General features: G+C 37.4%; 3 protein-coding genes across 3 annotated transcripts; 1 reads left to right on the top strand and 2 right to left on the bottom strand.

Moving 5' to 3' along the window:
• Positions 1 to 8,225: 8,225 nt before the first annotated feature.
• On the top strand, positions 8,226 to 9,255 carry LOC132190229 (DUF581 family protein, putative (DUF581)). Its single transcript, XM_059605154.2, has 2 exons — positions 8,226 to 8,670; positions 8,832 to 9,255. Exons 1-2 carry the CDS (start codon positions 8,438 to 8,440, stop codon positions 9,031 to 9,033), a joined length of 435 nt encoding a protein of 144 aa, XP_059461137.1. The 5' UTR covers positions 8,226 to 8,437; the 3' UTR covers positions 9,034 to 9,255.
• A 3,979-nt stretch (positions 9,256 to 13,234) lies between these two features.
• On the bottom strand, positions 13,235 to 16,767 carry LOC132186646 (Dynein light chain type 1 family protein). The gene is made up of 3 exons (XM_059600634.2): positions 16,512 to 16,767; positions 16,258 to 16,363; positions 13,235 to 13,651 (listed from the first exon to the last, which is right to left on the bottom strand). Exons 1-3 carry the CDS (start codon positions 16,692 to 16,694, stop codon positions 13,569 to 13,571), a joined length of 372 nt encoding a protein of 123 aa, XP_059456617.1. The 5' UTR covers positions 16,695 to 16,767; the 3' UTR covers positions 13,235 to 13,568.
• Positions 16,768 to 17,582: 815 nt separating this feature from the next.
• On the bottom strand, positions 17,583 to 24,365 carry LOC132189055 (fanconi anemia group I-like protein). The gene is made up of 13 exons (XM_059603542.2): positions 23,332 to 24,365; positions 22,728 to 22,809; positions 22,421 to 22,612; positions 21,920 to 21,984; positions 21,682 to 21,841; positions 21,089 to 21,334; positions 20,872 to 20,988; positions 20,545 to 20,736; positions 20,376 to 20,457; positions 19,313 to 20,241; positions 18,681 to 19,182; positions 18,369 to 18,559; positions 17,583 to 18,246 (listed from the first exon to the last, which is right to left on the bottom strand). Exons 1-13 carry the CDS (start codon positions 24,363 to 24,365, stop codon positions 17,806 to 17,808), a joined length of 4,233 nt encoding a protein of 1,410 aa, XP_059459525.2. The 3' UTR covers positions 17,583 to 17,805.
• Positions 24,366 to 24,637: the final 272 nt, after the last annotated feature.

Raw genomic sequence — 24,637 nt, 5'->3', positions numbered from 1 at the left:
TTACTTTTATAGATGAGGTTATTGAAAATTCCTCAAATTCAATTTGAAGAAAAACCCTTTTTCTTGATTATTTCGAGGCTGTAACCCGGTTGGTATATATCAGGCATAATTTTTTTTTTATTAAAAAAAAAAAATTGAAGTAATAATCTCCACTTTATGAAGCGTAGCAAATTGAGATACTCTTTGAAAACTCTTAATCTAAGTTACTCAGGATTTTTGTTCAGATTTAATCCAATGACTTATTTAATTTGTGAGAAAATTACAGTTTACCTCCTCAAAGTTGATAGTGTTTTTCAATTTGAACACCAAAGTTTTAATTTTTGCAATTCACTCCCCCAAAATTCTAATTTTTTACAATTTAACCAATTATATCCAAAACTTCTCATATTACCCCTAATTTTTTATTTATATATATATATATATATATATATATATATATATATATATATATATATATGGGTGGCTTTGGCCATCTAGCCATTTTTGCACCTTCAAATTTGGTTTTTTTTTTTTATAAAAAAAATAAAAATAAAAATTAGGGGCAATATGGGAATTTTGGAATAATATTGGTCGAATTGAAAAAAATTGAAACTTTGTGAGGTTACGTGGATTGCAAAAATTGAAACTTTGATGTTTGAATTAAAAAACACTATCAACTTTAAGGGGGTAAACTGTAATTTTTCCTTAATTTGTTGTGTGTGATATTCAAGGACTCCAGTAGTTCGTGGTTTTTTGTTTTTTTTGTTTTTTATTTTGAATGACTAGACATTGATATTGGACTGCTAATATCCCGTGGTAAGGTAACATGATGACGGGCTCACACCTTTGTGGGATTATGGTGACGGGCTCACCTTCCCAGACAGTAGCTATGGTTCAAACCGGACATTCCAGGGTGGGAACCCCGATGGTAACGCCAAAAGGGGGAAACTACACTAATCGCCCCTTCCCACCTTTTTAATTAAAAAAAAAAAAAGAAAAAAAAAAAGGTAACATGATGACTTATTTGAAATATAGGAAAATTTTGAAGATTAAATCTAAATTAGATAAAAATATAGGGATTAAATATAATTTTTCCCTTAGAAATATTTTAATAAGAGGATCACTTTCATGAGTAATTGTAATTGGTACGCTTACAATAATTTAAAATTGTGAAATTACACTTCACCTTTTCTTAAAAAAAGAAAGAAGAAAAAGAAAAGATAAAACCCTGGTTTAGTTCAAAAGTCAATGTCATTGACAAATAATTTGATTATCATCATGAAAGAGGAATAATTTCGCTCTATCGAGGGGAAGGTCAAGGAAAGGGAACAAAGAACTGTTAATGCTCATAAAGAAAGAGAAAGAAGCGGCTCATTTGGCTAAATTGTGAGAGCGAAAACGTGCACTCGTATCCATCTTGTCAGCCGTCTAATTCTAATTAAAAATAAGAAAGCAAAACAAGCACATCAAAATAATAGAGGAATTCCTCTGATTAGAAGTAAGGTCATGATGCTGGTCAACCATAATAACATTCCATGATAAGATTTTCTGTAATAACCCGATGAAAAGATTAATTAACTGATAATTAATCTCATGGTTCGTCTTTTACCTTATTTCTCACGGGACAAAACTCGAGGATCATAACCTCCCGTAAGAGAATTCAGGTTTTCGTATCTTAGGTTCGTGATAATTAGACTTAGAACTAATAGAAGATTCTCCACAAATTTGTAAAGCCTAGGACTTTTGGAGGAATACTCGGAGAGCTTATATGACCCAAATAAGTTTTAACTCACATAATGCTCGGCATTTATTTTTTTGCATTGCACAACTATTTTTATGTAGGGCTGGCAAAACAGATACCTGACACGACCTGATTACGATCCGCGAGAACTCATTGCACGATTAACCTATACACGAATACAACCCGTTTAGCTAAATGAGTTAGCGAGTCTGACACGATTAAAACATGAAAAATAGCCGGGTAACCCGACACGACCCGTTTAACCTATTTAAAATAACCGGGTCATATCGGATAGACACGATCTGACACGACCCGTGTTCTTAGAAGGTAACCCTACACGACGTGTTTGAAATATTGCAACCAAAACACATATCCACCACAAAATTCAACTCTAAATACACATTCAAATCACAAAGACACAAAAATTTCCAATCCGTATATCTAACCCTAAATATCTAAGGCCAAAGCCCAAAAAGAACTCCAACAAACACATCTCACCCCGATCTACTGATCTACATGTACATATCTTACAAAAAAACCCAATAAAATCAACAACACAAAGACCCAGTTGGAACTTGGATCCAAACCCAATCATATCAGAGAAGTAAACAAAACCCAGAATCCAAAGAGAGAGGTTAATCAGAACGGAGGTGAGAGAGAGACCGCAGGTGAGGACTAAGGAGGCCAAGCGTGAATCCGCGATAGAGAGTGCAAAGAGAGAGAGGCGCGGCTGTTCGATCTTCGATCCAAGAAAGAGAGTCCGCCAGTGAGGACTGAGGAGGCCAAGCCAGGCATGATACCGTGATAGTGTGAAGAAAGTTTCAGAGAGAGAGAGAGAGATGCACAGCTTCAAGGAGTTGGACGTCGAGGGGGCTGTGTTGGCAGTCGGCTGAATCAATGGCTGATGCGTTAGGGTTAGTTTAGTTTAGGGGTTTTTTTTTTTTTAAACGGACACGCCGGGTCAACCCACCAGACACGAACAGTAACTAGGTCTTAATTGGGTGACCCAATTAAGACCCGAACCCGATAAGGCCAAACCCAATACCTGTTTTTTCGTGTCGTGTTCGTATCGTGTTCGTCGGTCGTGTCAAAATTGCCGACCCTATTTTTGTGTACCAAAATATGCATATTTACAACTCTCACAGTATATTCCTTGCTGCACATGAACTTTACATTTTTGTGAAAAATGTGCTAACAAAGATAATGACATTGAGACTTATAAAAACATGCATATATGTAAAAAAAAACAGACAAGATTAATTGCATCATATGATATGGTACAACAGTACGTACAGGATAACAGCCATGGGCTTACTATACATATTAACTTTATGGTTAAATGTGTCACTACATTATCCAAGCCACCATTACATATAGATTAGGCAGGCAAAAGAGCTGTGGTAGCTTCACAATGGTCACATGAGTTCAATTCGCGACTCAATAAGCAAGCAAATTGGTGCTAGTGTGTAAGTGTGTGAACATCTTGGGGGCCGCCGGGGGGGAGTGTGGGGGAGTGTCGTCAATCACCTTATTCCTCATGAAGGATGAGTTCACGACTCAATAAGCAAGCAAGTTGGTGCTAGTGTATGAGTGCGTGAACATCTTGTTAAGGGCTAATTTCTCTTTGCTTTCTATCTATGTTCTAGCTGGATTAAGATAATTTTGGACTAAAATTCCATTTAAATGGCTTACTGTAACACTCTCAAAATTAATTAACTAGAATCCTAATTTCATCCGTCCCTAAAATGAATGTTGATTGGAAAGGAGATAGGAGTTGTGTACGTTGTGGGAAGCAAGCTTTTGAGGCTAGATATATGCTACACTTTTTAAGATGACCTTATAAATCACAATGCAGAGTCCAATATGACAGAAATGGTTCACCAAAAAAGATTAAGACTGTTTCTTCATCTCTTTCCTTCTCTAAAAAAAAAAAAAAAAGGAAGTAAAAAGATTGTCTTCTTCCTTTCAACACTACAAGGAACAACGTCAACTCGTCCAAATCATTAGAAATTACACGAATATTATTAGAAGAAAACAAAATCCATAAAGTGATTCAAAAAACAACCCCCTAGCTAGCTAGCTATTTCAAACCTGCTAAAAATCCAACTTTCAATATAATTTTGTCTTGTACAAACAACATTAATAACGGAAATATGAAAATTATTTTCCTGGCTTTTGGTCTCTATGGTTGTTCCTGTTGTCACAATTATTTTTCCTGCTTAATGACAAAACAACTTTAGCTTTTTTTTCTTTTCTTTTCTTTTTTCGTACGATGGAGAAAATCTTCAAAGAACCAAATTAGTTTAGGCATGACCTAAATCTAATATTTCCATCCCAAAAATCGATTAGGATTTAGATTGACAACCAAAACCCTAATTCTCAGCCTATGCATGCAAAAGACAAAAGCCGCATAATTAATATAATGGCTATTCATGGGGTGACACGTTGCAAGGGTGCCACCTAGCTAGCTCTCCTGTGGCGCCGGCTTTATACAAAGAATCTTTGTAGTGGTGCCGTATTTTGTTGTCTTGTTTGGGATTTGCAGAGAGAAAGGAAGGCGGACCCTTGCCTGTGACACCTCACCTTGGCCCCCATTGTAGCACCTGGAAAGCACCAATATGATGTCTATCTTTATTTCCTTTGGTGTTTATGGGACATTCATTGATCATTTAGCTGCTGCTTGGGACTTGCCTCGTCTACATCAAAGAAATATACTTGCTACCTTTATCAAACACCTGTTATCAGATCCACTCACCTTGGGGGCCGTGGCTTCCTCAAGGTTGCGGTGGACTAAGGCTGAAAAAGAGCATTCAACTCTAAACCTTTTTTTTTTTTTTTTTTGAGATGGGTTCCCATGTTCCATCACAATGAGGGATCCTATGGCGAACAATTCAACCAGCGGCCAACATTAATTCATTGATCTCAGAGTTTTGTCCTTATTATCTCTTTTTCATGCTCTTTTTCCCCCCTTTTTTTACTTTTCATTTTAAGTTAATGTATATAGGTTAATATATACTAGAAATAGTTAATCAAAGTCAAAAATCATTAATTAATTCGTAATTTACTCTTAAGTTTCGTTCGTTATCGGTGGCCAAGCCATCTTCGTTTTCTTAAAGATGTAACATATTTTTATTTTATAATTATCGTCACTCGATACTAATACGACAGTTCTAACTAATTCTTAAATTTGTATTTAACGTGGTGTTGTGTAGAAAAACACAAAAAGACAAAAGAAAATACTAGAAGCACCATGAAGTGAATGGTATGGGCCGGGATGTATAGGCCTTTTAATGGAGTGGTAGGGACTTGGTCGGGAAGATTAAGATAAGAAGGGGTAAGCCAATTATTGGTAATAATGAAAGTGAAAGCATGATTGTATATATGTCAATATGTGATCTATTAAAGTTTCTTGTCTGTGCTGCTTTCTGATGGTCAAACAAACTATAAATTAATAATAAATATGTAAGCTATATATATGCACATACATATAGGTTAGGCCAGCAGCAATAATGAATTGCGAAGATAAGAACATTTGACCCTTCAACAAAGAATGCCTGCATGCATGTGTTACTTTGCCTTTGGTTTATTTACCATGTAACGTAAAGATGAGTGGTAGTGACTAGTGAGAGATATATACGTAAGTTAAGTTGATAAGGATAAGGTTGGTTCTCAAACTCGGTCTTAATGATTTGCTTTGGCAAAAGCACCTTTAAAATGTCATGCAACTAAAGAGAGCTAGGTAGGCTTCTTCGCCTTTACCTATACCCTTAATTTATTTTTTTATTTTTTTATTAGAATATAGGACACATGGCATGTTTTGATTGGGCTGACGTCACGATCCGTTAGTTTTATGGATAAAATATAAATATATGTATTATCTCTGTATTTACCCATAAGATAATTATCATCTATGATATAAAACGAAACTTCAGTGAAAAAAATAAAAGCGTTAAAATCTAAGTATATTTTGCATTTTTGGGGGGATGGGATTCCTTCCCTCTTAAGCTTTTAATTTTTCAATAATAAAAATTTGAGTAGTTCAAAACTATAAAATATTAACGTGTACTTTTTTTTTTTTTTTTGATATATTAATATATACTTTGATGTATATATGGTGCTTTGATATTAGAAAAAAAAAAAATATATATATATATATATATATATATATATATATGGTGCTTTGTGTCGTCTCTGCTCATATTCGATATCAGACGTTTGCGTGGAATCCATGTGCGTGTAGTAGTAGTACTGTAAACTGTTTTACTATTGTGTTTTGGCGCCGAACGTACCAGGTAAATTCCATTGTTGGAGGATTAGCATCGGACTAACTAATTAAAGTTTAAGCTAACTTTTAGTTAAAAAACTCAATTAAAAAAAAAAAAAAAAACTTTAATTATCAATTTTTTTAAAAAAAACATCATACATCTTACTTTCTAAATCTTTATCTATTCCATTTAAAATTTAAATACTCTTCTTAATTTATTCTTTTTTAAAACAGTAACAATGGAGATCTCGTCGTCCTTAGGCTGGAAGATTGCAATTCAAGAGGTTGGCAATGGAAAGGAAGTCGAGTAATTCTAGAAGTCTCGCTTGTATCAATTTTATGTTCCTCTAAAAATGAGGTGATCGACTTTTAAAACATTTTGATCAAAATCTAATAATGATCAATTACAAGTTCAATGGTAATTTTAAGAGTTACGTCATTCTTAGAGGAATACAAAAATAACATAAGAGTAACTTATAACATTACTCAAGAGAGCCTAGTGTCACTAGGAGATAGCTAGAGCAAATTGCAGTAGAAGATTGAGTTCTTCGCTGCAAACATGAACACTAAGGTGAGCCAATAGAACCACGCCACGATTGTGGCCAAGCACAATGAGAACACCGGCCATGTTGTTGTCGCTCATGCTTGGCCACAAAGTGCACCGCAATCACCGCGCGGCCAATGGCCAATTGCGAGTACTTTTGATTGTTCGTTTCTTTAGAGTTTGAGGGGAATAGAAAAATATTCATAAATGATTTGGCTTTACTACAATTGCTCGTAGCAATGGGTAGAACCAAAATTTAGCCAAAAACAATATTTGGCTAGTCCAATGTTAGTGCTCTTACGCATGAATTACATGTGTATTTCATACATATTAGCGCCCTAAAAAACTAATATTGTATGGCTAGTGAATCATGTATTGTTGTTTTCAAGTCTCTTTCTAAGTTGCCCTGCCAAGTTCCTAAAGTAATTATATTAAAAGATATGTTTCACAAAACTTTGTGAACAAGTTTTTGTGACTAATCAGCTTACCCGACCCCCCCACCCCACCGAGTCAAACAATCTTATCATTTATATATGTATTTGACGTAGATGTTGTATCAAACACACATCAACATGTCTCTCCAATATTCTACAAACATTTGGGCGTCCTAAGATTCATACAAATTTGTCAAATTACACCAATTAATGAAACTACATACACCGTATACGGCTACACTAATTGATATGGGTAGAAGTTAAAATATAAATAAATTCATGAGTAAATAAATATATCATTTCAAATAGTGTAAAACGGTTGACGAGGCATGAATGGCACGTCACCTCCCAGTTATATATATATATTGAAATTTCAAAATTTAAAAACCCCAAAAATAAATTGATGTAATGCACTTGTCCAAAGGGTATATATATTATGATCCAAATCACATCAATTGAACCAATTGTTTTACATTCTTTGGGGAGCATCCCTAGGCAGTGTGGGGGTGGGGTGGCATTCACATGGGCTTCTTTTCTTCTCTCCTATTTTCAGTCCCCCACCCACGAGGCTTCAAAACGCTGTCGTTTTGTGTTGTATATATGTTAGTCTACGTGATTGATCATGAGCCAACAGGATTTTAAGAAAACCGAAAACTTTACTCTATAAAATCTTGGCAAAGACAAATTCAAACTGCTTCTTTGTCTTGTTCCCGTTATATTATTAAGTTGTATAAGTAAATATAAAGTATAGCCATTAGCCGGTTTAGAATCTAGTTATAATAATTACTTTTTTTTCTTAATTTATAGGAGTTATGAGTGAGCTAGCCAACAGAATTGTTAACAAAACCAAAGCAAGAAATACAAAAAATTAAAAAATTAAAAAAAAAAAAAAAAATAAGGTTTTATGCAATGTATTTTGGTTTGGGAAGAAACATACAAAAAAGCCTCTCTGTCTCGTTCAAAAATCAAACAAAAAATAAAAAAAATAAAAAAAAATCATACAACCGTTGTGCGACTGGGGCGTGGGCCAGGGGTACCTCTCTCAGTCATAATAATAGCAAAGAAACTACGTAAACACAAGCAGACAAAATAACCCACAAAATAAAAAATAAAAAGTATATGTATATATATATATATAAAAAAAAATGGAAATGAAATGGAAACTAAAGGGATACGTGGCAGCTAATCGCCAAAAGCAGTCAAATCGTTGGCTACGCTTATCGTCCTTATTACTGCTCCATAGCTGTAGGGGACCCACCACCCCCACTTCTCTTCCGTACCACTCCAAAGCCTTCTCTCTTCTTTCATGACTCTCCCTCCCTCCCTCTGGACTCTGGCTCTCACTTCTATTTAATTCTCTCAGATTTTCATCAACCAAAAACCCTCTCCAGTCTCCGGCATCGCCTCTATGTGAAACAGAGAGAGAGAGAGAGAGAGAGAGAGAGAGATAGAGAGAGCAGAGAGCAGAGTAGAGGATGAGAGATATGGCAGGACTGAGTGTAGTATTGGAAGCCCAAAAGGGTGGCGTTAGCAAGAAGATCCCGCAGGTTATCAACAAAACCAACGTGTTTCTCAGCAAACCCTCTCCTTCTCTGCCTCCTTCCTCCCGTAAAAACCTCCATTCTCCTTCTCCGGGACCCAGTTTCCTTGACCAATGCTTTCTCTGCGACCAGAAACTCTTGCCCGGGAAAGACATCTACATGTACAAGTAAGCCCCTCAAGCCCAGATCCTTTTTTTCTCTCTCTTTTTCTTTCTTGCTTTTCTTTGTGTTTTCGTGTTTTATTTTATTATTATTATTTATTATTATGGGTTTGTGTTTTTCTAGGTTAAAGATTTTGATCTTTGGGGTATATTTATGTCTTGTACAGAGGGGACAGGGCTTTTTGTAGCGTGGAGTGCAGGTGCAGGCAGATTTTCCTGGACGAGGAAGAGAGTCTTCGCAAAGACCACTGTTCATTGGCTGCCATGAAACCCACCTCTTCTTCGTCGTCTTCTTCTTCATCTTCTTCCTCTGCGGCTCGTCACCACCGAAAAGGGGCAAGAAACCAAGCGGGTGGGTTTGCGTACTGAGAGAAAAATTCTGCAACTGAGTATGGGGTTTTTTCCGAAACTGTATTCCAGTTTTTAACCTTGCTCCATTTTGTAATGACTTTGATATCCCTGTACGTCTTTTTGCTTGCTTCCTAGTATGAAGCCATAGAAAGTTGTTTTAACTTTTCCTATTTGCCCATAAACAATGGTGGAGTAGGATACATACATCTGTCAGTGCCCATAGTTTGGCCTGTGGTTTCCCATTTGCCCATGAACAACAACGGTAGAAAAGGGTGAAGCATTTTTGTGGCAGTTAAAAAGGGCATTTATGATATTTTGCTCATATATATATATATATATATATATATAGATATATATATATATATATATATATATATATCACTCTTATTAATTATTAATTACTTCATTGATTATGGTTTTGAATTTTAAAATCTGGGATGAGTTTTTTGAGGTCATCAAAGTTCTCGTTGTTTTCGGAATGAGCAAATGGTTTGGAGAGCATCATGATCATCATGATGATGATCAGGATGGTGGTGGTGATGGCACGGCATTATGGCAATGCAAAACTTTAAATGTCGTCTCTTCGGATGCTCAGTTTGGTGAAAACAGTGGGCAATCGAGAAAGAACAGTGCTTTGATGGAACTGAGGAAGAGAGAATTAATACTTTGGAATAATGCCATGGTCCCAATAAGGAAAATTATTGGTATATCGGATAAAAAAGATTTTGACTATTTATTTTTTTTCCCCCCACCACCCCTTTTGTTTTTTGTTCTTCCCTTTGTATTTTGCTTTGTCTTCTTCTTGGTCCTGCATGGCTTCATCCATGTTTGTCCGTTGCAATAATGCTAGGAAATGATTTTGACTGCCAACGTTTACTTCTTCAATGAAATCCATCGTTTTTCTAGCAAAAAGGTGACACAGAAAAGGGGAGAAGTAATAAGTAGGTATTATAGGGGGGGTGAGGAGAGAGGATGGTGAAATGAGTGATCCTTTCCCCTCACCACTTTTCGTTATTTTTGGAGAACACCAATTCACTAAGCTTTTCTACTGCATTATTTGCAAAAGAATGGTGGCGTGTGTGTATTTTTCACAACAAAAGAGTCATTCTCATCGTCCTAGGCTACCACCATCCGTGCGACAGCAATGCAATGATACATTTATTTTTTTGACCATTCATTTAAAATGAGCACCCAAATCATGACAGTTCGTACAACAAATAAGACATGGTGATGGTGGGTTAAGCCGGTGTTGGGGTGGCCGGCCGCTCTCAAATCGGTCATTAAGGGTGGCCGAATCATTCCATGGTCAAATAGGTTGTTCGGCCACCTCATTTGATTATCGAAAATGATACCATATTACCCTTTGAATCACCTCATCCTATGCTTTTATGCTATTCTTGTGATCTTGGAATCAAGAGATGGTGCTTTGGTAGGAACATATTCCTTATTGATGGTGATATTTCTCTATCACTCACTCATATGATTGTAAGTTTGAGTTAGATCGATTATCATTTAAGTAAAAGGGAAAAGTATTGTTTGAACAATTTTTACAGTTACTCATTTGCTTAATTTATGCTATGCATCGAGTAGAACTTGGAAATTAAAGGAACAAATTGGAGAGTGCAAACAAAGAAGTATGGCGATCCAACATCTGACGCCAATAAAGGCAAAATGAGGATTTAACAAGCACAACATCTTTCAAGTGAAAATTTGATTGAGATCCACAACAATTAGCTACTCAAACTGTGTAAGATAGTTTCTATAGAATCTACATGCCTAAATAAATTTTGAGTTATTCGGCCACCTATACTGATAGATAAGTCTCATATAGACTCTCTTTTAATAACCGTTCAAATCGCTAGCAATTTGGGCAACTAATTGATGTGAATTCTCTTATGTAAAAATCACCCACATGGCATGAAATATTGGTTCAAAGCATATAATACTGGGGATCAGGAATTAGGACCAGAGAATTTACACTTTGCCATGCAGCTATGAAAGCTGATGGAACCCTAGAAAGAGCAGTACAAGGTAGAGAGAGATGGAACCCTAGGGCATAGTAATCGGAATAGGTAGGTTTATCATTATGCCACTTACTTGTCTTTTATACTCCATATTACATTATTGGAAAGAGACAGAGAGGCACTTGTTTGACTTGTAAGATAAAAATACATTTTCATTCAATTTGAGAGGTGGAGAATGTATTCATAATGTCAAAATGCATTTTTGTCACTTTGCACCAAAGAATACCTTTCTTTTTAGAGCAATCTTAAGGCTTGTTTGGGATTGAATTTAAAAAATTTAAAAGTATTTTAACACTCAAAAAGTCTATCTGAAAAATATATATTTGTTTGGTAAAAAAATTAAAAGAACTTTTAAAGGTCCAAAAAGCAGCTGAGATTGCGTTTGAAAAATAGAGCTTTTGAGCAAAAGCTTTATTTTTAAGCTTTTGTCAAAAGTACGTTTTTGCTATTTTTAAGCTTTTTAAACCCTTAAAAGTGTTTTTAATTTTTTTACCAAACAAATATACCTTTTTTCAAATAAACTTCTTGAGTGTTAAAAACATTTTTAGGCCCCTCAAACGCAATCTCAAACAAGTCCTTAGTGGACTAACTAAAATAATTTTTTCGCCAAAATCTAGGTAGCCCCCTTAAAATATCCATCTCTAATAAACTTGATCGCTTGTGCTACAAAGAATTTAGCGTTTGTCGGTCCTACTCGCTACCTCTAGCGAGCTGAGTTTGCTTCGCCAATTCTTTGTTTACCATTTTATATTCCTTCTTCGCGAACTCCCTCTCTCTCCCACGTCCATTTCGAACAGCCGATGTCACTGCATTTTGTTCCACGACAGCCCCTGCTCTTATAGTCGACAGCGGAGGTCATCAACCGTTACGGTGGTAAGGCAAGGTAATGTCATTTTTGTTCCGCTGTGACTTTAATGACCAACATTCCCTTCGTGATTTCTCAACCTTGGAAGGTTCGTAATAGCCATATTTGATACAAATTTTATTTTATTTTATTATTATTATTTCATTCTGTCCTTGAACTTGTTAATTTCGCTGATGCGGTTGTTCCATAGATTGTAGAATTTGTTTTTTGAGTTGTTACTGCTATTGGGTTGTGTTTGGTTTCTCAGAAATCTCTATTGATTAGAAAGGAAAATAATTTTGAAGCTCAACACTTTGTACACTACAGCCAAATATGTACTACAGACTACAGTCAACTGAGTTGATTCTTTCTTTCTTCGTTGAGTCATAAGTGCTTTTACTTTTATTATTACTTTCTCTGATTTCTCGTCAACCCAACCCTACGGAGTTTGACGGAGTTGAACTGTAACGTGTTTATCTTAGTCCTCTTTGTTACCTTTTGCTTTTGTGACGTCTAAGTTTAATTCATGGCTTTCCTTCTGTAGAGCTTGGGTTTCTGAGTCTTTTATTTTAGCTTTTCTATATTTTACCCTGAATTCAACCAATTGGAAACTAATGTCAGCTTGAAGGAGGCTAATGCTTTTGGCCTGCGGAGGCTTACCCTTTTACTAGTTAAAGCTTTTGCTTCCTTTTAAGCAAATTTGTTTTGTGGAGATGAAAATAAATTATGTGATTTATGTACATCGTGAGTAATATTCTCCTATCTATAACTAATGAATTATAACGCAAAACTTAACTTCCACTAAAAGGAAAAATCATTACTAGGAGTGAAAGGAATAGATTACCACAAGAATAAACCTTCCAACTACCATGAGAATAAAAAAATAAAGACTACAAAAATTAATTAAATGGAGTAAGAGAGAAATTTAGAGAGCTTGTTGTGAGGTGGTTTAGAAAAGTGGCTAGCTATAAACTAAACAGTTTTCTAGCTAAATTTTTGCCACATGATACCTAGGGGTCCAAACTCCAAAGCCAGCTCTATGGTTTTTCAACTATTGTTTGAAGACTTGGAAGACAAAAATGACATTCCAATTAGCTCAGGCAACCAAAAACATAACCAGTTCTAGTGTTAAGTTCCCAAAGCATCCTTCTCAGCAAAAGATTGAAAAGCCATAGCCACAAGCCAACTAAGTTGCAACGCATATGACCCCATGTATACTTTCCATGACAATAAACCACAAATCCAGCTGCAGTAGCTTCAACTATTATCAGTGTTCCTGGAGTAATTGATCTTTACAACAACTATAACCAGCAAAGGTGGAAAGAAGTCAGGCTATTCATCCAAGCAGGACTAGAACAGATAATACTTCCAAGCTTTATATAAAGCATTTGGGACCCCATTTCATTTTAGCTTCCCAGGGATATCAAATTGTCACTAGTCTAAGTTCAATAAAACATCATAACACATGGGAATTAAAAGGCGAAACTATGTATTAAAAGACCACATCTGATACCTAAAGTTTGACGCAAACTCAAGTGAAACTAGATATACAATTTACGCACAATAATGTCCTGGAAAGGTTTGCATGCCAGCGGGTTTTCAATTAATACATACAGCTTCTAGAGTCTTAATCGGAGACTCGTCATTTTCGTCCTCACCATCTTTGTCAAACGACACAATGATACTCAGCCAGATTTGAATAGCAAAACAGCTTTCTGGTCCAAATAGAAATAAATGAAGTGATTTGTTTCATGAGTAACATATGAACCTGCAAAGAAAACAAGTAAATTTGTTAACATGACTTCATTTAAGAATAAGAATCTGTAGCTCAGGTTTAATAAATATCCAACAGAATATCACACTGGTAACAAGTAAAGGCAAATTTTCTATTTATTTGATTTAACCATCTACATTAAGTTTAAGGAAAACAATATTGTCTTGAAGCATGAAGAATGAATACACACAGGCACATTTGCTTTTGGAAGTCTATAAATGTCAGGAGCTGGAAAGCCATTGTCACTCAAGGAAGCAAATCAAAGCATTTGTCTGTCACATATAGTATCCCACACATCAACTGCATTGAAAATTAAGGGTCATGGCTCTCTTAGTAACTGTCAACCAAAACTTAGCCTGGGAACATTTCTGAAGCAACTATGTCATCGCTTGTACCTAGAGGTTAGTATTATGACTGACAGAATTGCTCATTGAGACTGCCGGAAACTTACAAGGCAATTTTGAACAAGCAAGATGCCTCATGCTCTATAAGTAAACTTGACGAGCTGACAATGTAACCGAGACTAAAGGAAGCATTGTTTCAATTGAAAAGGTGGCAGAGAATATTTATTTATATATGTGAAAAGCATGAGGGTCAGCATCCATGTCCTGTGGTGGCCAGTCTGCCCCAAATTGAGTAAAAAATTATTTTTTAAAAACAAAGAACAGAAAAATACAAAGTTTCTGGTTAATTCCCCAGTTAGACCAATCTTATTGATTTCAAGTCAAATTTGCAATAAGCAAGCATACATAACAGTACTTCAAAGTAAAAATCAGGATCTCAGATGAACAAATTTGAGCAGATATGACCCGTTTGAGAGGAAATCCTGATGAAACCTCGTTCTAAAATTATATGATTCAAACAAAATGCAGGTTACATAAATAGCATATAACGGCCAACCCTGGCCTGAAGCCACTGTATTTTACATCATGTTTGATGTTCCCAAGATTGCTCATAATACCACCATAGCCTTTAAAATCTCCCCAGGCAAAAGCAAACATATTGCTTGGTTTCTAAATGCAATGGCAAATATGAGCAATGATTGATATTAAATTTCCATATTGCTTGGTTTCTAAATGTCATGGCAAATAATGAGTAATGATTAACATTAAACTTCTTCCGCGTTATTAGAAGACAAAGTAATCCAAATAGCCAAAATATCAATTCATATTTGATAGCTAAGTATCACTTTAAACCAACACATTAAAATATTATTTGTTTTTTACATAGAAGGGCTTTGGATGTTAAAAAGATTCTGGTAAATCCATATTCAACATTCGGAAAGTATCCCATCAATCAGATCTTTCCAAAGGATAATCCAAATTTTACACTCATAAAATTGCGACTGGTGAGACCTAATTCCTTTGCTATCTGTTAAAGAAACAAAACTTGAGATTTAACTCACACAGATTTCAAATCACCATCCATGCCAATGCAAGTTTTAGAACAAGCATATATAAACTACAGAGTATTATGGAATGGCCCAAATTTTTTATTAACTTAGAGCTACTCACTCACAGGACTTGGCATATCCCTCTTTGTCATGCCTAAACACATTGCAATGCATATGCATAACATTATAATCTGCGCCGTGCGTAGAACTGGAAAAATAATATACAGTGACACATAAGCAGACATACCACAAAAGAATTACAGCATGATGAGTTACCCATTGCCTGGTAGTGTATCACAAAACCAACCTGTGTATAGGCTTGGACTGCAAGTATCAATACTTAAGCTATTCTTGGTGAACTAACTTAAATCCAACCCCATGCATCAACCAATGACATGCATGCATAATCTCATTTTTCCCTTCCTTTATGGAATATGATTGTGATCAAGTTTGAGCAAAAAAATATGATGCAAGCCCCTCCACGTCTGTACGTTTCAAGCATTATGAATACATTTGATTTGCTTTACATGTTTTATCAAATTTTAAAGGTTTCCATATCACCACAGAAACTGTATCAAGATCCAAACTCACTTTCTGTTATACTAGAACACTAACAACAACCACTGCAGGGTCCAGCCAATTGATTGGGTAAAGGCCTAAGAGTCAGGTAAAGCTTAGATCAAATGGGTTTAGAGCCTCTACTATTGTTCGTTGCAGATGATTTATTAACCATTAATTGTTTTTTTGGGTGAAACCAAGTCCATCAAATGTCAGCTCAGAACTAAGCATGAACTCAGGTGCTGCCTTTCACAGAGAAAGACAATCTGCAATACCCTCTTACCTTATTACTGGAAGCACAAAACGAAAGTACATAATAAGACCAATCTGCCTAGATTTAAACTAAAAGAGGGAAAACCCCACATATAAGTCAACAAAATAAACTCTTGCTTCGCTTCAAGATCGACCACTATATACATAAACACATCACCACATTCCCAGCAATCCATAACTTAAGCCTAGATCTATCCCATCGCTGGCAACACCAAAGAACCCAAAAATCCCATACAAACTTAAACCCACAAACACCATTCCATATACAACAAAAAACAATCAGATATAAAAGCAAATCTGAACCGAAACCCAGAAGCGGAAAGTGTCCAATATGGAGAGAGAGAGAGAGAGAGAGAGAGAGAGAGACGGGGCTTACCAAAGTTACGACCGACGATGCAGTGCCAGGTGGCACCATGCCGCCTGTCGAACTCCTTCTTTATGTTCTCCGCGACGTCCTTCTCCACACTGTGCTTCTCAAACGCCTAATACAACCCATTCACACACACTCAATTTCCAAAATAACCAAAATCCACAGACGAAAAAGCACCAGGAGAATGTGTGCGTGCGTGTGTGTGTATGTGTGTGTAAGAGAGAGAGAGAGAGAGAGAGAGAGAGAGAAGAGGGGCTGACGGCGATGGCGGTGTCGACGGCCTCCTTCTGTATCTCCGGAAGCATGTCGGCGCTCTTGATGATGATGCGCTTTGCGGATGGAGGGGTGGTGGTGGCGGCCGCCGACGAAGGCTTCCGGTCGTCGGAGATCGGCGGCTTCACCGTGAGACCTCCCGCGATGCTCCTCTTGGCGTCGTCGCTCATTTTCACTTCCTCTCCGGTGCTTGGCTTTCTCGGTCCTTGTCTCCTTGTTTTCGATATTTAAGGGAGAGTGAGTTTTTTTTTACTGTACTGTGTGTTTCAACTTTCAACAGGGAACCGAGTCAACCGACTCTTATCACCAGCGCTTTTACCACATACCACTGTACTCTCATATATAAATCCACAATTTCAAAAATTTACGGTGGTAAATGTTTCATATTGCCACGTCCCAACATTGTTATTCATATCATATAATAGTCCTTTTTTCTTTTCTTTTCTTTTCTTTTCTGTTTGGTTCTAAAGTTTGAAATGACTTGTCGGTACTTTTCGCAAATGACACAGAACGCCGTCGTTTCTGTTCTGTTCCGCTTTTCACCCCTGGTCAAAAACCCAAAAAAATAATAATAATAATATATTAAAAAAAAAAAAAGATGGACCTTTACCTCTACCTAATCCAGCATTTGATGGGTTTAGTAACAATTCCCTGTTGCTTTTTTAAATAATGGAGGGCACATGAATTTATTCTCTTTTTCTTTTTTTTTTTTGGGATATGAGAGGACAAGGAGGTTAGACAACGACTTCGGTTGAAACATCAACTTTATCTATTCATTTATAGAAATAGAAATAGAAACATCATTAACTTTCGGTGTTTGAGAGGGATCTGTCTCCTAACTTCAAACCATTCTTCCGTTATAAAAATATATCAAATTGGTGAGGCAGATTCTTTTTCGAGGAAACAGCACACGCCTTGCTCATTCCTCACGTTACGTTAAGTTGTCTACTCTTCAAACCAATCAACATGCACCACCACTGGGTTTCTCATACTCCAAGTTATTATCCGCTCAAATTGCTAGTAATTTAAATAAATAACGTCAGAGAATTCACCTAAAACTTGTTTATCCAAATAAATTTTAAGCTTTCCAACCGCCAATTTAGACAGTTCGAGCTTATCCACGGGCCGGTGCTAACATTTTGTGGATTTGGATACCAATTTTTTTCTTTCTACTTCTTTCATATCTCCACTTCATTACAAACACGACGTACATTGTATACAACTATTTCGAATTCCTTGTATAAGAATAAGACGTATATTATTAACCCCCCTCAGTTTTTCCTATGCTTCTTCATTGTCAGATTCCTGCACTACTCTACCCCTCTTCACCCTTTTGGCACTGGGAAGAGCATCTCCATCTTCACCATCATCAGACCCTGAATCCTCTGCAGCCAAACGACTACCGAGTTCAGGTGATAATATCTTCTCCGACCCATTTCCTTCATTGTCTTCAGAATCCTCATTTTCAACTGCAGTGGGATCACCATGGTTTGGAGCATCTTCTTCTTCTTCCCCGGCCATGTTCTTGGGGTCTAAAATTTTGAAATCCCGAGAAGTGCTGCGTTTTGCATGCCTCAATAGATTCACTTTGCTCGCCTTGCTAAGCTGGATGAGATACTTCTCGCAATCTTCTATCTGAAAGATCAGATCAGGGATGCATCTGTTCTCCCTCTTAATTTTTTTGATGACCACTTTACTACTATTAGCATTTTCTTGTTGTCTCTGCAAGTATAACGGCAACCCATTAACAAGCAAAAAATTTAAACGACACCCACAGAAATACTACTGCAGTTGATGCTGGAGGGAGAGTGCAATGAAAACTTTTCAAACGATCCAGACAGTACCTTTTGCACCAGCATCACAAAGTTATACACAGGAACCGTGAGCTGCTTGCAAGTTAGTTCCACAAGCTTCTGAAATTTGAGGCTAGGGAAAAGCTGCTTCCAACCTTTAGGAGCAATTCTCAGCTTTGACATCTGAGCCAAATGCTTGTAAAACCTTGCAGCCAATTTGAGCAAGTGCTCTGCTTGAGTGTCTGCATATGATAGCAAAACGCATAAATTCGGAGTAACAGAGATTTGATTCAATTACCCAAATAAGAAAAACAAACAAAAAACGAGATTTTATTCATTTATTAGAGGAAACTGCATACATACCCTTGATGGTCATCAGAACAAAGAATGATAATACTTTCATCACCTCTTCAGCCATTGAGTATAGATTTTCCTCAAATGCTAATCCAGGAGAATTTTCCCCATTTTCATTAAGATGAGCGCTTGTTTGATTGACCCAAGACAAATTCTTCAGTTTTTTTGTCGCCCAATCCATATCAACAAGCATTGCTTCAATCAACTGCAGTATACAAGAACTTATTGCAGCACTTGTTGAATGGTTTATGAGGGGGTATGATTCAGACTTCTCTATGGGGTCAACCATCTCCGATCCAGTGACTTTTAACAGCTCCACAGCCATTTCTTGAGCTAATATCAAATTGTTCGGAGGCGAGCTTAAAGAGATAGCAAGCATAACAATGCTTTTCACAACTTTGGAGTTCGTTATGCCATTGCTTTTGCAGACACGAACAGCCCAAGCTCCATGAATGTTCCTCCACTTGCACGGCAGTTTGTCCCCAACCATCAATATCATTTCACAGATAATCTGAGAACAATGTAATGCTTTAAATGATTTTGTGCTTATAAATAGATATATACCAGCACGACAGCAAACCAGCAAAAGTTTGTTAAAACTGTGCATATAGTTGAAAAGAGGAAGGTAAAAGAGCATTTACCTCAACTTCAGCAAAAAATGAGAGGGCAAGAAGCTCAGAGAACAATGGTTTCAAGGTTTTCGTTATAAACAATTCTTTGCTTCTTATATGTTGATCATCAATCCTAGCAGCTGCTTCACATTCATCATCTGAAACAGGACACTCCAGAGTGTAAACAGACGCCATGTCTTCAAGCAAACCAGTCAGGTTTGCGCTCCATGAGCTAACCACTATCAGTTCCTTCAGGCAGATTAAGGCTAGATGGAGATGCTCCCTCCGATCCTCAACATCTTTTTTCCCCTTGGCTTCTTTTTTCTTTTGATCTGTCACAAACTTCGGCACAGACTTAAGCAAAAAAATCAATTTCAGCAACTGGGGCCCAAGCATTTTGATGTTCCCATAGATCAAAGTCTTCAACGGATCATCTTTTCTCATAACGGGAAAAGACTTTAAATGACGAAGGCAGGCATTCAAGACCAAAGATATAACCTTAGGGCAGTATTTTGATGAGTTGCCCAAGGATGACTGGCTATGATTCTGAGAAGCCCCAACACTCTTAGAACAGTCAATACTGCATAGTTTTAGTGTTGTTTGCAATAGATAGTACATACTTGAAGATGCCAAATATGGAATTTGTCCATGAGTCAATTTTGGGTGGCCTGAATCCATAACATTGGGTGTATCATGAGGAGTGGTTCGTAAATTCCCTCTTCTGACGCCAGTACTCTGTCTTGATATACATGTATCCTTATCCAATGAATCATGAAGGTCAGCCAACTCGATGATCTCCTTTTCAAGATCCGCCTTCTTTATTTCTGTTCCTTTTTCCAACTCAGTACCAATGGTATTCAACACCACTTCGATTATTCCTGATAATATTGAAGAAAAGCATTTCCTTTTCTCTTCTCCAAGAGGTTCAGAGCCAGCATCCAGAGCTTGACCAACAATGCCTGATCTGACAAAGAATGGAAACAAATAAAAAAACCCTGGAGTTTTCTTAAATAAAGACAAAAGGAAAAAAGAAATTGACACTCTTGCAAGATATGTTCTGGGAAAAAGACAGTTGTGTGGAAAACCTACAAACCTTCTAAGTTTTGATTTCTAAGAAACTTCCGGATCTTCAAGAAAGCACTGGAGAATGACTCACCAGACAAATTCCTTCCTACCTGCAGTAGTTTTGTGAAATTAAGAGACAGTCAAATGTAATCACTGGTTTCATGGTTGTATTATTCTTTTGCTACTGATAACAATACCTCATTCTCTTGTGAAAGGGAGAAACCCAAACATGCCCATGAAGAATCAGAAACTCGATCAGTTTTGCCATGTGGCTGAAGAAGTAGAATCCAAGAGACACAAGAAAGGAGACAATCTAAAGGCTCTTCAATTAAGACTTTGCCACTCTCTGCTTTAACGCAACTTGTAATTTCAAGTTGAACTTCTGCATCCTGCTAACACAGTGCTTTAATGTGGTGTGGAATACAGTAACTTAACATTCACGTTTTGATAAACTGTCAAGTATTCAATTAAAGTACAGGTATTGACCTTCAAAAGAAAGATAACAAGATCCAACTGGTACATACCCCCCTGAAAAAACAAAGGAAGTGAGGCAGCAGAAAATCAAAGACAGCACCTGCACTCGATGGTTCCATCAAAACAAGCTTTACAAGGCCATGATACATTACTTCTTTGACCTTTGCCTGTATACAGCAATCCAACTGTAATAAGAAATATAGTTTAAAGGAAAACGAAAAGAACAAATCACTATTTAAGAAGGGAAAAGATGAAAAAGCATAAAACCTGCTGATAAAGACATCTCTGCAGCAAACCACTCAGCTCTTCAAAGAGACCTTGCACCAAGCCACAGGGTATCTCAGCTTGCTGGCTACAGCTGGCTTGGCTAGATGACTCTTGAAAAGAAAATGAGCCATCTCTCTTAGACTGCTTTTCTGCCAAAATAAGATCAATAACACCCGTAGTTGCCGCAATACGAACTGTTTCTTCTCTCCTAAACATGGCCTTACGCATGACCAAAATAGTGTAATCCTGCATCATTGAATACAAGTATACAAAAATACTTTATACTTTAAGAGGATTAAACATAATTTCTCAAATAAAAATTGATTGAAAGGGACCATATGTCATTGGATAGGAAGCCCAATACATATTCTTGACTCTAAATTTTGGTTGAATTTCTGAAAGAAAATTTATATATGTTGGTATACTTAAAACACGCATGCGCAAAGAACCGATGTACCCTATAGAAGAGGTGGATTATAGGAATCTTCTAGTTACTCCGTTCTCTATTCTATTTGAGAGAATCTTGACAAAAATGACTTCCTATGACAAGTATAACTATGTTTTTTTTACTTATCAAACATGGAAGACAATACCTGAAGATCGCGGCTGAATTTGACGAGAGGCAATAGAGTATTAACAAGAGAAGCAGCAACTTTGCCATGCATGAAAGTGAAATAATCCAACAATTCCTTCAGGTGGGAAACATGTTCCAACATGGGGTAAAGATAAGTCCGAATCAGATCACCAAGCAGTCTGCACATGAAATTACAATTATGTGACTGATTAACACAAATCAAACTAAGAGTTAACATTTAACGTAAATGCAGTTACCTTATGAGTGGCATGCTCTGCTCAGGCTTCAAAGAGAGTATGTGAAATTTGCATTGCTCAATAACCTGCAACACATTCACTAAATCAACCAACATTATCCTAGATTAAAGTAATACTACGCTAGTCTATTGGATCGGACCTTCAAACATCTCATCTAAAAACTAATTGGTGTCCAGTGAGGAGAGCCAAAGCCTTCTATGACATTGAAAATCGCATCCAGCAAAGCATGTTCTAAGAGTCACCCAAGTGAGCAGAGCGTCATTGTTGCACCCCAACAATCCCTCCCTCAACATGACACTCCCACAACTTGAACCCATGACCCTGGTTCTGATACCATTTGATGGATCAGACGTTTGATCATCTCATCTGAAAACTAATTAATGTCTAATATGGGAAGGTAAAGCATTTTATGGCTTTCAAAATCGCACCACAAAACATGTTCTAAGAACCGCCCAAGTAAGCAGAGCGGCATTATTGCTACCCAACACTAGTCAAACCAACCTCATTTCTTGCCATATCATGGACCTCAAATAAAGTTTTCAGCATCTGAACACCAAGGTCCTCAATGCCCAGCAGACCATTAGAACTCCACAGCTGTTTACTGCTTTCCTCTTCCACTGACTCAAGCAACACAAAACCAAACTTCAGAATGCTAGGCACAATATGCTCTCTTCCATAGCTGCTTTCATTGACCTAAAGTTCAGCGAAAGAGTAAACATTTTATAGCTCAATCATCTTGCTTTAGGTGTACATAAATGCGAAGGCACAATTTCGCCCAAATAATCAATATGAGGGAAAAGGAAATTACAGCTCTTAACACAGCCTTCTCTACTAATTTGACATTCTCCAGATATTCTTCCTTCAAAGCATCTGACAGCCATTTACAGTCTCTGCAAGACATAGAAAGTTATTAAGTAATAATAAGAAACAAAAGATTACATGCTGTGAAATGTAATTGCTTAATTCTGCTTCACAACAAAATATTGGTGGTGTTTGGACACTAGCCCAATTAACTGAATGTGAATTTTCTACTGTACCATACAGAAATGTCTATCATAAGATGTTGAGGCCATTAGTCCTCTACATCAGTGAAATACACAACCACCAAAGCACTAGCTCTTAAGTCCAAGATGAAAGTCCCAAATGGTAGTTTTGCCACACGAACACATACCGCAGCTAACAGCAATTCATTTTCATTTAAAGCTAACACTGCAAAATGTAACGATTATGACCAAAATAAACTCATTCTCTATAATCGAAATCATAAAGTGCACTTATGACTTGGGAACAACAATTGAACTTGTTATGAGTGACTATCCAAAACACGTTCAACTCAATTCAAATCCCATAGAAAACACATTGAAAATGAAACTAAACCTACTGCAAGTTGTTAAAGGACCTTCAAACCTTACTTGGCAAACTTGTAATCTCGATAGGCTGTAAGCACAACAGTCTTCAAAATCCCCATTGAACTCTCACCAAACCTCCGAACCCTCGCAACCGACAACAATACAGCAACCGTGAAATGATTAAAGGCACGGAAATCTGACTTCAAAAGCCCCATTACCTCCTGCCCCAAAGACGGGTCCTGCTTCACCGCAAAATTCAGATGGAGCAACACGGTCCCTTCCACTTGCCTAATTATCGAGCTCACCTTTGACCCCACTGTCGACCCAAAAAACTCCACAATCCCTTTTATCACCTCCCTCTTGCTAAACCCCTTGGACGCCAACACCAACAACTGGTACACAAGCGAAGGCAGGTCCTGCAAGTCCATGCGCTTCATTCCCACAAACGCTTTGTCCAAGAACTCTCTCCTCCTCACCTTATCAATAAACGAAAACTCCCTCACGAGCGAGACCATCTTCATCAACAACCCCTTCGACCAATTACAGTCAAGCATTCGATCAAACATCTGGTGAACGTAATCCCCACCTCGCACTGTCTCCTCCTCTGAGCCACGAACTAAATCTAGACACCTCGGAAGGAGATCGAGGATCTGGGTATCATCAGAATCAATGATTTGAGGCAAATATGACAGAATCGAGTCAATTACGTGGGCGCAAGAGGTGGGATCGACGTGGTGGAGGAGTGAGGAGAAGAATTGGAGGGTCCTGAGCGAATTAGGATCGTGGGGGATGAGAAGGGAGGTGAAGAGGTGGGTGTAGGAGGAGAGGAGAGAGGAGAGGAGGGAGGAGAGTGATGGAATATTGGGGGAGAGCGAGATGAGGGAGAGGAGTGAGAGAGTGTACTCGGAGACGGCGAGCGAAGGAGAGGAGGAAGAGGCGCGAGAGCGGAGGAAGGAGAGGAGGGTGGGGTGCGACTCAGGGGATAGCAGGTAGGAGGGGAGGGGTGAGCTGCTTTGGGCGTGGTGCTGGGCTAAACGCACGATATCGGCGTCGCTTATTGCAGAAGTGGTGGTGGTGGCGGTGGTGGTGGTCGACATGGTGGGGGTGGTGGTTTGTCCGACGCTGGCGTTGTTTGTGTGTAATGAAGGTTTAGTGAATTGGGCGGGAATTTTGGGGTTTTTATTTGGCGCGGAAGTTTTTAAGTTTTTGTTTCAACGTCTAACTCTTATATGGGCCTTGTTTGGCAAAAGAAATCACCTGCTTTAAACTATTCCTTAAAAAATTTAACTTTCCAGCATTTTTTTTTTTTATATCACATTAATTATTTTTTATTATTATTCAAATTAAAAAAATCACTACAAAACAAGAT

Source organism: Corylus avellana, chromosome 2, assembly GCF_965113065.1.
Source record: "Corylus avellana chromosome 2, dhCorAvel1.hap1.2, whole genome shotgun sequence".
Lineage (NCBI taxonomy): Eukaryota > Viridiplantae > Streptophyta > Magnoliopsida > Fagales > Betulaceae > Corylus > Corylus avellana.
This window is presented reverse-complemented; position numbering and strand designations above follow the sequence as displayed.